This window comes from Vipera berus (genome assembly GCF_964194415.1).
Source record: "Vipera berus genome assembly, chromosome: 2".
In the NCBI taxonomy this organism is placed as follows: domain Eukaryota; kingdom Metazoa; phylum Chordata; class Lepidosauria; order Squamata; family Viperidae; genus Vipera; species Vipera berus.
In genome coordinates, this window is record NC_138203.1 from 90,151,913 (window position 1) to 90,168,280 (window position 16,368).

The 16,368-nt window shown below is 39.6% G+C and overlaps 1 protein-coding gene and 1 long non-coding RNA gene across 3 annotated transcripts in view; both read right to left on the reverse strand.

Moving 5' to 3' along the window:
• The window catches only part of LOC308662277, a 907,910-nt gene that overhangs the window by 357,768 nt on the left and 533,774 nt on the right, over positions 1 to 16,368 (reverse strand). The window lies entirely within an intron of this gene.
• The window catches only part of LOC308662275 (paralemmin-1-like), a gene marked incomplete at both ends in the record, with an annotated part of 139,791 nt that overhangs the window by 79,532 nt on the left and 43,891 nt on the right, over positions 1 to 16,368 (reverse strand). For both annotated transcript variants that reach the window (XM_081317880.1, XM_081317879.1), the window contains one exon: positions 16,030 to 16,110. In XM_081317880.1, coding sequence (XP_081174006.1) covers positions 16,030 to 16,110 — 81 coding nt within the window. The remainder of the gene's footprint in view (positions 1 to 16,029; positions 16,111 to 16,368) is intronic.

Genomic DNA, 16,368 nt, shown 5'->3' on the forward strand with positions numbered 1-16,368 from the left:
ATTTTATGTTTTCAGACTTTAGCTACATTGGTATATTATTTTTAATGGATAAGCACAAACACACACACACACACAAATTATTTCCTGAAATAATGCATATCCTAAGAAAAACAGATATGAGCTACTTGATAATTGCTAATACCTCAGAGCCAACACTTGGCTACTGCAGCACATCTTAAAACTCTCAGATTCTTAACAAATTGATGTCATCAAATGTATTCAATATGTTATATTAACCACTGTAATATTAATTCAGCCAAGTTATTATAGACATCACACGCATGTCTGAAAAAAGTTTCTTCAGAATGTTGATGCTAAAAATATAAGCCCCCCCACCAATTAAGGTAAGGGGGTCTTGAGGCCTCTAAGGTGAGGTAATATGAGGCACAGACCAAAGAAAATCATAAAAGTCCTGCAGTATACATGAGTGTATTGTTATGTAGTAGCCGCCGCGTGGACACAATGAAGAGACTAGGTACATGACTGTTCCTTTTATTGATTACATAATGGAAGCTGAAATCCTACCCTCATCCCCACCTTATATACTACTGATGCCCCGCCAGCTAACCAACCCGATTGCTCTAATTTCCCGCCTGTCAGGTAACACCCAACCCGGTGTTGTCTTTTTCCCGCCAGACAGATTTACCTATCACATCACCTGGATGATGATGTCCATGATGTTAGGTTGGCTGTGCCAGTCAAGCATCCTACATACACAACAGTATAGAAAAGAAGGCAGGCCTACCTGAAGGCTTCTTTGAAACTATCACATTCACAGTTCCTCCCTTCCTCCCTTCTTTCCATATATAATGAGCAAGTCAGAAACCTTCTAAAAGAGCAAGTAAAAGATGTAGAGCCCCAAGCTGACTGAAGCAGCTTTCTTGCTTATTGTACTGGAATCTGTCCTCTGGTTTTCACAAATTTTTCTTCCTCTGGGAAAGAGGTCTCTTTTTCTTGATCTCATTCCTAGGTTGTTCCTTAATCTCTTTAAACTTCATTTTATTGTTTCTCTTTTGTTATTCTTATGAGATGGCAATAGCACTTACAATCATTGTTTCTGTTTTTCATCTCCCCATCACTTTACACTCTCCCTCAGTACCTACCCTTCTTGGCTAGGAGGGGGGAAAACCAGGGCTTTCTTTCTCATAGAACGCCCAGAACAGAGTTCCGGCACCTTTTTTGGATGGAACCTTTTAGGATAGGCAAGGCGGGTTGTATGACATGTGTGAGTTCTGGCACCTTTTTCTTATACAAAAAAAGCACTGGGGAAAACGAAGGAGGAATTCCCTTACATTGGAATTTCACTGACATGTGGGAAGGCAGGCAGATGGCAGGCCACAGATATTTGTGGAAGGAAAGACAGGACACTCAAACATATTCCTCAGCCATCTCCCGACAAAGCTAAGTACAAGCATACAGCACCTCACTGATGACAACTGAGTTTTTCTTCTTTGAAAAAAAGGAAATGAAAGCATTTTCTTCTTCCAGCTGATCAAGAATAACTGAACACACACACACGTGCACAGAAGAATTTATTAGCACTGCTCTACTTTAAAAAAAGCCTAAAGACCATGATCTATAAAAATCCATACCTTTTAAAAAGATGATATGTATCTATCTCTTTGTGTGACTGGTAATTATTGTTTTTGCCAAAATATCACTTTTCACTAGATTTCAGACTGTAGATGCTTTTCTCCATTGACTGATTTCAATCATTTAATACAGTGTATCTCTAGGCAAAATCTAGGCAGGACTTTAGTTCTGGAATAACTTTCAGGAGGCAACATGGATGCTCCCAAAGTAAATAGATAAGGGTGAAGGAAAGATGACACCATTTGCTGCAGCTCTCTGGCATACATCTGCTTTGTGTTGGGAGGCATTGTTTTCCTCTTCATGCTTTGCATGTTTATCATGCCGAAGAGCTTGGCTGCCAAATACAGTATGAAATGTCTCTCTCTACCCGTGATGTGAATGGGCAAAGGGCCATTAAAATTAGAGCAGCCGTGCCAAATTAGATCTGCGATACATCTGACCTAATGGCATTTAGTTCTTTGTCCTCCCCACACCTCAATGATCACAATGTTCCTGAACATAATAAGCAAGATGCACAAATGCATCCTTTTATGCTGACAGTAATGGTGGGAATTTGATCTTGTGAGACCATTTCACAAAAGAGTCTCCTCGGCAGCTTTAACTCAGCTTGCTTGGTAAAAATGACAAAACAAAATCAACAGATGACACAACAGCTTGCAATATAAAATGCACATAGGAAACGGTGCTGAACATTATCTTGAATGTTCTTTGCATCTACAATGTGGAATCAAGAAAAAAATATGTATTTATATCTCGTAGTTGCTTGGGTGAAATCCTTTGGCACTTACAGAAACACAATTGTATTTTATCCTGTAGCACAAACTCACTGTATTGTGCTAAGAGATCAGGTAGTTACAGGCATTCACTTAACTTATAATATATAATGTATTGTGCCTTGTTCAACAAAACAGCTCTTGAAATCCATAACAATATAAAAATACTGATGGATAATATAGAATCACAAAAAATGACTTGCCATTAGGATCGCTTAAGCAAGAATAATCATTGTCAGACCTGAACCAGGGAGACTGGAGTTCCAAGTTCGTTTCATATTGGATCTCACAGGGAATCATTCTGTCTCAACACAAGGCTTGTGACTGAATAAAATTAGGATAGACTTCATATATTTTAACTTGAGATTTCATAATAACAGCATTTTGTAGACTAGAAATACCCTCAGACAGTGGACCTTTGTTTTCAAAAGCAAAATGGACTTTAAACTGAATTTCCATGTATCATCTTTCTGGGCATACAACTTCAACCCTACTCTGCCCCTTGCCAGTTGGTCACATGACCTACTTTGCCCATGCCTAGAATCATAGTTCTGATATGTCTGGGTAAGAAATATCACTGCTAGTTGCTAGGTTGGAGGGTGTGTGTGTGTGTGAGTCTTTGCTTTACTGGTTAAATGTTCCTAGTTTACTGCAGAAGGGAATAAAACCTTATTAAGGTCGTGCTTCAAAATATTTACATATATGTATTTGTACTACCAGTTAAATTTGCAAATGTCTGTGGGTATGTGTCTGTGTGCTTTTTCAGGTTGAAATTTGCAAATTGTATCTTTTTACAAAGCATAAATGGATTAGGGCAAAATTAAATTAAGCTCCACACTTGGGCTGGTATGGTTTTTTAAAAAAATATCCTGTATTCAAGGGAGAGATTTTAAAAACTCTCCTGGAAATAAAATTTTTAGAAAAGGGGGCAATGCAGACTTTGGTTTTAAAAAGTGCTCCTTCTCCTGCCTTTAAGCTGCTGATTTTAAGAATTCCCCTAAAATTAAAGTGTCATTAGCCTATTATTTATTTCACAATGAACACCTCAGCCTAGGGTTCTGTTCATTTTTTATTTTGTTAAGCTTTGATTTGAATCTATATGGGATTAGGGATCAGTTTGGGCTTAAGCTAATAATGGATTGACTTGACTGTCATCCTTTCCTTGATGGGATTAGCTTCAATACTTATCAGATTGCTGCTGTGAACTTATGACTCCAGGAGCAGATGGTTGGTATAAGGTCATCATATTTGGTTAGGGTCATGACCTGGTGACGTCAGCATCACATGGGTTTTATTTACTTCCATGACTTCATTGATTAAACGGATAAGCCACCCTTAAAATTAGTTCTCTATACACTACAGATAGTCCTTAACTTGCAACAGTTCATTTAGTGACTGAAGTTACAACAGCATTGAAAAAAGTGACTTATGACTATTTTTCAGTTACGACAACTGCAGCATCTCCATGGTCATATGTTCAAAATTCAGATGCTTGGCAACAGACTCATATTTATGACAATTGCAGTGTCCCGGGGTCATGTGATCAACGTTTGCATCCTTCTAAGAAGCAAAGTTAGTGGGGAAGCCAGATTCACTTAACAACCGTGTTACTAACTTAACTGCAGTGATTTACTTGACAACTGTGACAAAAAAGGTCATAAAATGTGTCAAAACTCACTTAACAACTGTCTCGCTTAGCAAGAAGAAATTTTGGGCTCAATTGTGATCGTAAGTTGAGGATTGTATTGCTGCTACTATATCATTAGAACCATTAACACAACAAAGAAAGTTTCTACACCAACTCAGAAAGCTCAGAATGACTAAGGAGCTAATGATACAGTTGTACAAAGGAATTACTGAGTCTGTCAGTTGTACCTCTATAATTGTCTGGTTTGGCACAGCAACCAAACAGGACAGGTACAGACTTCAACGGATAGTTAGGACTACAGAAAAAACAACTGTAACCAGCCTGCCTTCCATTGAGATTTTGTATACTGCACGAACGAGTAAGAGGGCTGAGAAAATATCTACAGATCCCTCACATCCTGGACATAATCTATTTCAGTTTCTCCCCAGGACACTGCTATAGAGCATTGCATGCCAAAACAACCAGATATAAAGATATATTCCCCCCCCCCCCTACTATCACTCTGCTGAACACTTAATTCCCACAGCAGTGTCTCATTTCTCATGTTATTTCCTAGTATCTTCTCCTATTGGTCTCTTATGATTTATCAATTGTTTGTAACTTAAGATTAATGATTGTAACTATGATTTATGACCTATGACCTATTACTTGCTGTTTATATGTGCACTGAGAGCTTATGCATCAGAGACAAATTGGCCAATAAAGAATTCTCTTCTCTTCTCTTCTCTTCTCTTCTCTTCTCTTCTCTTCTCTTCTCTTCTCTTCTCTTCTCTCTTCTCCTCTCCTCTTCCACTCCACTCCACTCCACTCCACTCCACTCCACTCCATTCTGCATACATTAGCTAAGGCTTATAACATTTAAAAATTATTGTTCCTAATTTTTAATTTAGTTTGCATCCTGCACATTCCCTGTCCAAAGTAAAGAAAGAGGGGGAAAAATGAAGAACAGGCAAAAACTCACATTACCTGCACATCAAGCTATTATCTAAAGATTGTAGAAATTTCCAGAGTCACCAGAAACAATATTGTGGGTAATTAATCCCAAAGGGAGTAGCCTTTGGTTATTACAGCTTTACACTTTTTATGTACACAATGCCTGCAAAATAGAGATGAAAAATAGGACACTAGATGAACTTTCTCTAATCTGCACCATGAAAGAAAAAAAAATTGTACAGGTGAAGTATTCAACATTTTTCTTCTCCTTAGCTTTGTGAGCAAATTAGGCAATATAGTGAGTTAAATTGCTATGCATTTCTTCACACTCTGGGTGTTAATGTTCCTTCCAACTTCAGGAAGCAAACCCTGGGCATTGCCACCATATTATTAATATAGCAATATATCAGTTCTCCTTGTCCCTTTTCTGGCACACTCTTCACATAGCATAGTTTAACATTTATGTGTTTCCTTGTAGTCTGGTTTTCTGTCTGCAGTTCTGCTAAATCCCATGTTGATTTCAGATATCAAGGTTGGGATTGGTTCTTTTTATTTTCAAGTGTAACAATAGTTTGTGCAGCCATGCAAGTGCCTTGCATGCTTCTTCCACAGTTGTGGTGGAATGCGATCTGGATTCCCACAAGGGAGGGGCTGCACTCCAGAGGACTCAGAGGCAATGAGGAGGAGGAAGATAGTTTGGTTGGAGGAAGGGGATCAAGGCAATAGCAACAATAATGGCACTTAGACTTATATACCACTTCATAGTGCTTTACAGTCCACTCTAAGCATATTGCCCCAACAGTCTGGGTCCTCATTTTATCAACCTCGGAAAGATGGAAGGCTGAGTCAACTTTGAGCTGGTCAGGATCAAACTGCTAGGAGTCGGCAGAATTAGCCTGCAATACTGCATTTTAACCCACTGCGCCATCATGGTTCTCCTCAGGAGTTCTTAAGGAGTTTTTACGTCTTTAATGATGCAAGACTTCTATCTGTGGATGAGGAACAATAAAAAAACTGCTTAGAAAAAACTTAAGTGTGTCTTTCTTGCTTTTTGGAGCCTGACAACAGTGCAGTATTCAGCATCTCTAGATCAGAGGTCCCCAACCTTTTGGGTACCAGGGACCAGTTCGGTGGAGAAAGGTTTTTCCACGGACCAGAGAATGCATGGTTTTCTGTGCTGCCTGCATCCCCCGGATGGGGCTTTGTTTGTGTGGACCAGTTAGTGGCATGCTGCGGCCCGGCACCGGTCCATGGACTGGGGGTCAGAGACACCTGTTCTAGATGACAGAGCTATAGTGCTCAGCATCTCACCACACCAGACAAAGGATAAAATAATATCTATCCTAAAGTCGATTTCCTATTAGATTTATTTACAATCCAGTTCAAACCTGTATATTCCATATATTCTGGATCATTAGTCATAGGCAGTTTTAAATTAAAATCCGTAATTCCTTTGCGGCATCCAGTTTAATCATTTACTACTATCCAGTCCTCTTGTGTTGGCACAGTGATATTTCTAATATTTCTAATTAGCAGTCCAATTGCACTGGCTAGGTCAGGTCTTCTCACAGTTGCAATATATGGATCAGCTTTCCCCCAACTTCCCTATATTGCTCATTATTTGCCAATTTAACTTTAGTTTTTCCCTTTGTTCAGGTGCTGACCATGCATGGGTGTACAGTAGAAATAAACAGAGCTAACCTTGGGGCAGGTATGAAAGGGCCATTGTGGGGAAAGGAAGGCATGAGCTGCTAACGAGGCACTTGACCAGAGATTACATAGCCTAGCAATAGAAGGAAATGTGAGAAAGAAATTCAAAATAGCCTCACCTTGGTTTTGTTTAGTATAAAACAGAGCAGAGAGAAATTTAGACAGGCTTTTAAGATTTTATTATTATACCCACAACAATAAAACATGATTCTTGAAATCTTTTTCATGTCTGTTTCACCACCCGGCCTACTTTGAAGGGCTGGCCATGACTGCTTTGCCTCATTGAAGGTCTAGAAACTTTATTAGATTTATTATTGTTTGGTTTGACTAACCAAAAGCCCTCCACATTTCTCCTTTTTATTTCAGTTCCAAGATAAGAGTTGTTTTACTTCTTTGTTTATATTGTTACTATCTCAAAACTATATGTCACTTCTGTACGCTAAACATACTGTACAATTCAGTCATCAGCATGACAAAGATTGTGCATTCATCTTCCATTTTTTCTTGCACATGAGCATCAATCAGTATTTCCCTGCTTAAAGCCTTTGTTTTTACTAAACTTGATTTTGTTTTATCAGATCATGCTTTGAATGCTTGCTTTAGTCCATATATAGATTTTGGTAATTTACAGTATTTCTTTCCCTGACTTTACAAAACCTGGTGCTTGGTGTATGAAAATCTCCTTTTTCACATCACCATGCAGAAAGTGTCTTAGATAGTGTTTTGCATGCATTTTCCTAGATCAGGGGTAGGCAACCTTGGCTCTCTTATGACTTGTGGACTTCAACTCCCAGAATTCCTGAGCCAGCATGGCTCAGCTTGGAAACCTCTCCCTTTCCCCTCAGCATGGCTGGCTCAGGAATTCTGGGAGTTGAAGTCCACGAGTCATAAAAGAGCCAAGGTTGCCTACCCCTGTCCTAGATGCTGCTACACTTAGTAGAATTCTGATGTTTGCATGTTGAACCACCAGCAGAAAAACTATATCTTTGTGTGTATACTGTAACGCTTTGCTAGTAATCTAGTTTTATGGCATTCTACATTCTACAAGTATCATGCTTAATTCTGAAAACCCGTTTACTTCTGCTTTGGTACTTCAGCTTCCCTACATTTCTGTGCTTTAGCTGGTGGCAGTTCCTATACTGGTTTCCAAAAATTGGGATCAGGCACACCCCTTCCTTTAGCTGTATATTTTCTCAAGTGGAGTTCCTTTACTAGATATCTTTGAGATCTTCCGAATATTCATGCTGGATCTGAGTTGGATTGTGTATTAGCAGTTTCTTCTGAATCTGATGCAACTTCAGATTCTTCAGAGTCATTATCAGCAGTGACTGTAGTGTGTGACTGTGTAGAGTTATATTTTGCTTTCTTCTCTGGGTAGATCCAGGTGTTATTGATAAGCTTATGCTGATTGCGCTGGTATCTAAATATTTTAGCTCCTTGGGAGTTACGTCTTCTTCATTAAAACAACCAACACAGTAATGGCTAGTTTTCCATGTTTTAAGTTCAAAATGTTACAAACTTTTGTTTAATTCATCAGACCAGCGTTATTCCCACTTAGTTCTCCAATGTTATTTATTCCTTTTTTTAAAGGGACTGATGCATAAACTTTGAATTCAAATACCATAAGGTTTCATAACTTGTATGAAGTTTTATTTGAATCTTTTGTTGGTAAAAACTGTTGGGAAATGGTTCTGACTGACATTGGACTACAAACATTTTTTTAAAAAAGGTTCCAATATCTGGCTGGCTTATTTTAAGCTAGAAAAATCTTTCCTTTTTCCTTTTGTTTTTAAACAAAAATCACATGTGGATTCCCTTTGTTTCTGGAAAGGACAAACATTCAATTCAATTTTTAAGACCTCAGCTTTTATTTTCTTAATAAGAAACTCATCTCTGTGCCCAAATGTCATTTTGCAGATTTATGCTTATGCGTGCATCCCATTACTCCGCTTGCCTTAAGCTGTATATAATTTAAAGCAAATTAGCTTCACTGTGCTTTCAATATTACTTGATAGTTTTTTGTAACAATGCAAAGTTTATTTTAAGCATAATTTTACAACTGTTTTGTTTAGATAATTTATGTAACCTGTGTCCAGTTCAGGTATATGTTTCTTGTAATATGTTTCTATTCTTGATTTCTTATTCTTTATCAGACATTTCAATATTGCCCTTTCCATCCATATACATGCACACGTAAAAGGTAAAGGTAAAGGTTCCCCCGCACATGTGTGCTAGTCATTTCCGACTCTAGGGGCCGGTGCTCATCTCCGTTTCAAAGCCGAAGAGCCAGCGTTTGTCCGAGGATGTCTCTGTGGTCATGTGGCCGGCATGACTAGATGCCAAAGGCACACGGAACGCTGTTACCTTCCCACCATAGTGGTCCCTATTTTTCTACTTGCATTTTTACGTGCTTTCGAACTGCTAGGTGGGCAGAAGCTGGGACGAGTAACAGGCGCTCACTCTGTTACGCGGCACTCGGGATTCGACCCGCCAAACTGCCGACCTTCTGATCGACAAGCTCAGCGTCCTAACCCACTGAGCCACTGCATCCCTTTTATACATGCACACACACACACACAAAATAAAGATACATACATTCCATTTGCTAAATTAACCTTTCTTGCCTGTATCTCATTGTTTTGCAATCCCTATTCATATTGGCCTTTTCTTTTAAGAAATTTAGACTTATTATCTCTTTGTGTGTGTTGTACAGGCCTTAGCTCTGTGCAGTCCTCATTCTCTTTTAATATGTCTCTTTACAGTAATGACAGGTTACATTTCTCCCTTTTATCTGCTCTAGAGAATCTCTTAGTTGCGTTGTTCAAATCATATTAATAATAATAATAATAATAATAATAAAGTTGGAAGGGACCTTGGAGGTCATCTAGTCCAACCCCCTGCTCAGGCAGGAAACCTTATACCATTTCAGGCAAATGGCTGTCCAGTCTCTTCTTAAAAACCTCCAGTGTTGGAGCATTCACCGCTTCTGGTGGCAGGTTGTTCCACTGGTTAATTGTTCTAACTGTCAGGAAGTTTCTCCTTAGTTCTAGGTTGCTTCTCTCCTTGACTAGTTTCCATCCATTGCTTCTCGTCCTGCTCTCAGGTGCTTTGGAGAATAGCTTGACTCCCTCTTCTTTGTGGCAGCCCCTGAGATATTGGAACACTGCTATCATGTCACCCCTCACCCTTCTCTTCATTAAACTACACATACCCAATTCCAGCAACCGTTCCCTATATGTTTTAGCCTCCAGCCCCCTAATCATCTTTGTTGCTCTTCTCTGTACCCTTTCTAGAGTCTCAACATCTTTTTTACATCGTGGTGACCAAAACTGGATGCAGTATTCCAGGTGTGGCCTTACCAAAGCATTGTAGAGTGGTATTAGTACTTCACCTCTACCTCTACTATAATGAACGCTGCGGAACTCCACTATACATTTATACTTTTCTGGTAGTGAACTTAAAGCAGTTCCTTGAAATTTTCAGAAAGGATCACACTGTTATTTTTAGTATCTTATGAACAGAGCGATAATCTGACACATATTGCTTTAGATTTCTAATCCCTGATAATTTCCGATTTATGGGTTTTCTGGTTACTGTTCATATCTGAGCATGCGTTCATCTGCTTTAGCTTGTCGCATGTCTCCTTTCCTGAAGCACAATTTTGAATCAATTTGTAGTTCGACGAGTTCAACTTCAGAATTATTTCAGTCTTTAATATATCCTTTTTCAACTTCCAAACTTTCCCTGGAAGTGGCCTAACCAAAACGTCCGAGAGATCTAGCTTTCAAATAATGTCTCTATCTTCATGCTAAAAAAAGCTTTATTCTTTCCCATCTTCAATCATGGCATTTTCTAATCTCAGTGTCACTGCTGTTTCCAACACCTTATGCTATGTTGTAACCTAAAATCCCCAACTGCTCTTCATTTAGGATGCTATTCCTAATGAGTATCCATGATATGTGGGCTCTGATTACTGGCTCTAGTTCAAGCTATATATTGACCAAGTGTCTGGAGATTAATCGAGATCTCTCCCCCCTCTCTCTCTTTCTGTGTGTGTGTGTGTGTGTGTGTGTGTGTGTGTGTGTGTGTGCGCGTGTGTGATTGGGATGGTTTGGGGGTCCTCTGGACACTAAGAATTTTAGCCTGGTCTCTTGCTGATTCCATCGCTTTTGTTGGAAAATTCACGTGAGTAATTTCTAGTATGTTTTGGACCCAGTCAACTGCTACATTAACACCAGGGCAAATATACACCATTTAATTCAGCTTGCAAAAAAAGTGTGGCCAGTGTGCACAAAGCCCTAATTAAAAGAACCAAAAGACTAACAACATGTGAAAACTTCAACCAGGGGTCTTCAAACCTGGCCCTTTTATGACTTGTGGACTTCAACTTCCAGAATTCCTCAGCCAGCGTGGCTGAGGAATTCTGGGAGTTGAAGTCCACAAGTCATAAAAGGGCCAATTTTGAAGACCCCTGACTTAAACCCATTAACTTTCTGCCTCTTTTTCTTTTCTCCCTTCTCCTTCCTTCAGTTTATAGGAGACTTTAAAATTTTGTCCTTCCAAACAAGGAAAAGATGTTTGGATCTGCATAATCATCAAGAGACACATAGACATGGATAAGGAGGTAACCCCCTCCCCCCTCCATCTTCCTTGATGACCAGCAATGTTTGTGCTGTATTTGTGTTTCTGCCTGAGGAGAACTCCAACTACACTGGACCAAATGCTAACCCATTGTGTTGTTGGAGGGACTGAAGGTCAATCTGGCCACACAGTGACTTAGGAAAAAATAGTTTGGACAAGGCAGAAGGAAGTTCTCAAAAACAACAACAACAACACTGAAAGGAAGACATTATTACAGAATAAAAAGAGCAGCCTTGGAAGACAAAAAGGCTGGCAGCATGTAACTTGGAGGACCAAGGGAACCACTGTCCTGTTAGTGGAGCTGTGCAATCAGTTTAAGCCACTCTGCCCAGAACAGGCATGTCAAACTCGCAACGTCACTTGACGTTGCACAACGTAACGGGACTTTTACCCCATTGCCGGCAATGGGGTGGGCGTGGTTTTGGCATAACGCATCCGGCCCGCGGGCTGGCAGTTTGACATGCCTGGCCTAGAGGAAGACTTACAGACTTACAGAAGGAGTTTCACCCAGTGTCCCAGTAAGAACCGAAGTCAGACTGCTGTGGAGAGAAGGAATCCAATACAGTTTGGAGCTGCATCAACCAGGTGTCAAGATAACAGGAAGTAACAGTCTTACGTTGCATTGGACAGCCCCACACCTAGAATACTGTATCCTGTTCTAGTCAATACAAAACATAATACAAAAAAGGACACTGAGGAACAGGAAACGTGCAGAGAAGAATGATAAAGATGGAAAGGGGGCTTGGAAGCCAAATCATACCAAGAATGGTTACAGGAACTTACTATGTTTGGTCTAAAGAGCTGTGGTGGTACAGTGGTTAGAATGCAGTATTGCAACTAATTTTGCCGACCTCCAGCAGTTTGATTCTCACCAGCTCAAGGTTGACTCAGCCTTCCATCCTTTCGAGGTCAGTAAAATGAGGACCCAGATTATTGGGGGTAATATGCTGACTTTGATAGCCATTTATCTGGGATAACAGGAGGAATCCTGTTCTGGGCAGGGGGTTGAATTAGAAGACCACTAAAGTCATTTCCAACCCTATTACTGTATGAAATATTGCTTGAGATTTATTTAAACGGCAAATATCAAAACTGTGTGCTGGCAAACTGGGCTAAAAGGCAAGCAGAAGCAGGGAGAAACAGACAAGAATTTTTCCAGAGACATTAGGAGTTGGGTGGTACAAATGGAGTAAAATAAAGACTTTGTATTATGTAGATACAGTAGTGGCCAAAATTGTGGAAACCTTTTGGGGAAAGTGTATTTCTGAGGTTTGATGGGTAATAACACCATTTTTTTTAGAGTAGTACCATAAAATTATATATCAATGGAAAGATAATTTAATCACGAATGTAATGCAACATAGTTTGTTCAATTATCTGTACTGTAGTCTATGAAAAGTTATAGCCAAATAACCAGAAAAAGGAAGCACAACTTGCTTAGGTTGATATCAGGTAGCTTTCCTTCATCTGATTGTAGCCAATGAGCATGAGTGTTTAGAGAGCCAATCAGGTGTCATCTTGTTTTGGCAATGAGCCAATCAGATCACAGTAGGATTCAGTTATTGATGTCATGTATTGAAGCTGAGAGGAGGACATTTGTCAGTGTGTTATGTGATCGCTATCAAGTTGGTTGGTTTTTTTTTTCCTTTCATTTAGTGAGCTTGTAAAACGTAATAAAATTAAAGTAATGGTGCAAAGAGTTGACTGGTTGCCCAGAAAGCGATGTAAAATAGTATTATTAAGTGAACAAGGCTACAGTTATAAAGAAATTAGAAGAAAAATTGGTGGAAACTTAACCAAAGGTGGCATTTCTACTGTACACTTTTCCCAAAAGGTTTCCACAATTTTGGCCACTACTGCAGCTATCTATATCTACATTTCCAGAGTCCCTAGAAACAATATTGAAGAATCCCAGAGGCCTTTGGTTAAAGCAGCAAAATATAGATGGAAAGTAAGACACCAGATGATGCCTCTTCTATTCTGCACTGTGAAAGAAACAGTTCGATGGATATTGATAATGTACCCAACATATAAATGTTAGTTATTATATTCACAGAGATTCAGAAGGGAGGAAATAGCTAATATATAGGACTATAAACATATAGATGCAAGTATTCCCATGGTGACTGCCAACTTTTAGAAAGTTGAATTTGAAGGAAGAATTATTCCTTAAGGATGAGTAGCTCACTGCCAGCTTTGATAAACTTGTTTTGTAAACTTTTGCACTGATTCTAATTTAGTAGATGCGGCAGAGAATCTTGTATACTAATTTCCCCCCCCCCCCCAATTTTTATGTGTTGTAATTCCTTGCATCACATTGCCTTTGATCATTTGGATTAAACCTTATAAGACTTTGAGGTCCAATACATCTGGAGGGTACCAGATAGGGAATTCTATACCTTTCTCAAGTCACTTTCAAGCACACTTCAAGAATTCCTAATCATCAGAGGCAGGATTATGGTGCATGAATTGGGTATGAGCCCAATCACTAACAGGCCAAGCACATCGTGTTCCTGTGCAGTTTAATCACTAAACGGGACTGTGAAGTGTTTTGGTCTTAAAAACAGAAAGGGCTGAACCCCATCAGAACCCCAATGATCCTTTACTCATGATCATGCAGACAGCCACACCATCCTGGAGGCAGGTGCTTTAAATGGAGATGAGCATCTTTAAATGCACTTTAAATCCACCCACCCCCTTTGAATCTGTAGCAATGCATAGCCTTACACTGATCTGTGTTAGTTAAGAGTTAGTTTCCTGAAGTTTGTCCTGTCATTGAATAAGAGTTCTCAAATGGCACCACCTGACTGACTTGGAAAACAAATAAATGAAAGCATTTTAATTTATTCTCTTTTGATTAATGTCTACATCAGCCTTCTCCAGCTAGGCTGTGGGATTATGAAAATCAAATCCAACATATCTGGAGGTTAACAATTAGGGAGGACTGTTCTTTAAACAAACATTCAGCACTGCTATTTCTATTAAAGCTTGATCCGATCTTTTAAAAAGTCTAGCACAGGTGGCTGCAATCTCCAAACGAGAACCTAATTCCCCCTTGGTGACAAGAAGTTTTATTGACGAAACACATGGCCCGTTTCAACCTCTGCGATCCTACGTAAGCCATATTACTCCATCTGCTTGAAGAAATACCAAGGCAAGTGGCAGAAGCAGCAACTGTGCTGGGAGGCCAGCACCACACCGTTTTGTGCACTTCACAATCCCTCAGATAGAATGACAGGGGGGGAGGGAGAAAAAATTATTTCCTGACCCCAAGATAAGAATACGTGGGGCAAGATATCATTCAAAGAAGGTATGTTTCCAAGGAAAAACTAGCAAAATGGCCAGGAGCGCCAAATGTTATCTCAGCAGCTCTAGTCTGAAGTATAACAAGTGGCCGTCATTTCCAACAATTTCCCGCTACTTTACTTTGACATCCCTCTGACAGACACAGAGCTATAAACACTCATTGCATAAAAATACACAGGGGAAAGTTGTCTGTATTACATACCCTCACACTGTGAGGGTAGGTTTATGCCCAATAACTTGATTGTAGAATACAAGGCATAAATGGTACAAGTGCTCCACTGCACGTAGGTATACAAGCAATCTAATTCATTAGTCATCTCCTCTGCTTCAACTGAAAAGCTCAGAAGTACGTGAAGGATTTTCCAGAAGTCTATCATGCAGGCAACAAGCAGGCTAAAATATCAAGAATTTCAAGCTGTCATATTAGGAACAATTTGTTTAGAGAAAACTTTGTAGAATAAAAGGTGATTAGAAACATCTAAATCTCTCTGAAGAGATTTTTGAGAAGAATCTCTCTTTTAAGCTGCCATCTATTCCTTCCCACATAGGCTACTGGAGCCTAAACTGGGGACATCCTGCTTGAAAATCAGTTACACTACCAGGGATCGTGATCTCATTCAAGATGCATCTGACTTTCAGCAGTATCTAAATCAGTAAATACAAATATAAACCAGTTACATCTATAGATAAATAAATTGATTCATATTAGGGCTGCAAAATTCCAGATAATCCCTAGATGGAAGCAAAGCTCTTGGTTGTCCAATGTTCTGTAGCTCAGATATGGTAGTCCTGGATTAATCTGTCTTACAGTATACCTATATACAATATTTCGCAGTATATACAGTATCAATATACAATTCTTTGCATATAATCTCACATTTTCAACTGGGAATCCCTTAATTTATAAATGGAGATTATATCTAATCTTCACTGTTACCAATGGCATATACCCCTTGAACAGCTCTGCAGTTTCATGCACACCTGCACACACACACACACCATTACACAACCAAAGAGATCAAGTACTACATAATTAAGCACACAAAAGCAGCCTCCGTGGTTGCATAGCTGGGAAAAGAACCATTTAAGCAATGCAGTGAACACACCCAAATCCACATCCGTTCCAATTCAGGGATATATTGTGAATTGCTAAATTGGTAGCCAAATTCTGGCGACTGCTGTATATGCCCTCCCCCTCCCATCATCTATTCTGCTCCATCCTTTTCAATAACATGGTATTTTAACAGAGAATCACGCACAGGAGAGAGAGAGAGAGAGACCCGGTAAGGATTTGATTAGCTGGAGCAAAGAGACTCCGGCAACACAGGCTGCTTCATGTCGGAACAGGTTCTTCCCAGCTAACCAAATGTGTGATTTGCATGTCTAAAAACATACAGCTCTGCTCAATCCAGGATCAGCCCTTACCTTGAAATGCTGCAGCTGAAGAATCTGGTCTTCCAGCTGTTGTCTTTTCCCTTCTATTTCCGTCTGCCTTTTCCTTTTTTCCTTAGCAAAGACAAAAAAACAGCAGAAGAGAAATTATCCGTCACTAGAGAAGCAAAGGTTTTCAAATGTGTGTTTTTTCCATACGAGTGGATGTGCAAGCCAAGCCCTTTGGTTACAGAAGCCACCTGATCCACCCGTGCCAGCTTGTCACCTACCTCACACAAACACCATCTTCACAAAAATAGCATGTCAGCTAAGGACTGATGTCTTGCTCACTTAGGAGGAGAAAGATGGGTCTTCTCAAGTTCAGCCATGGGA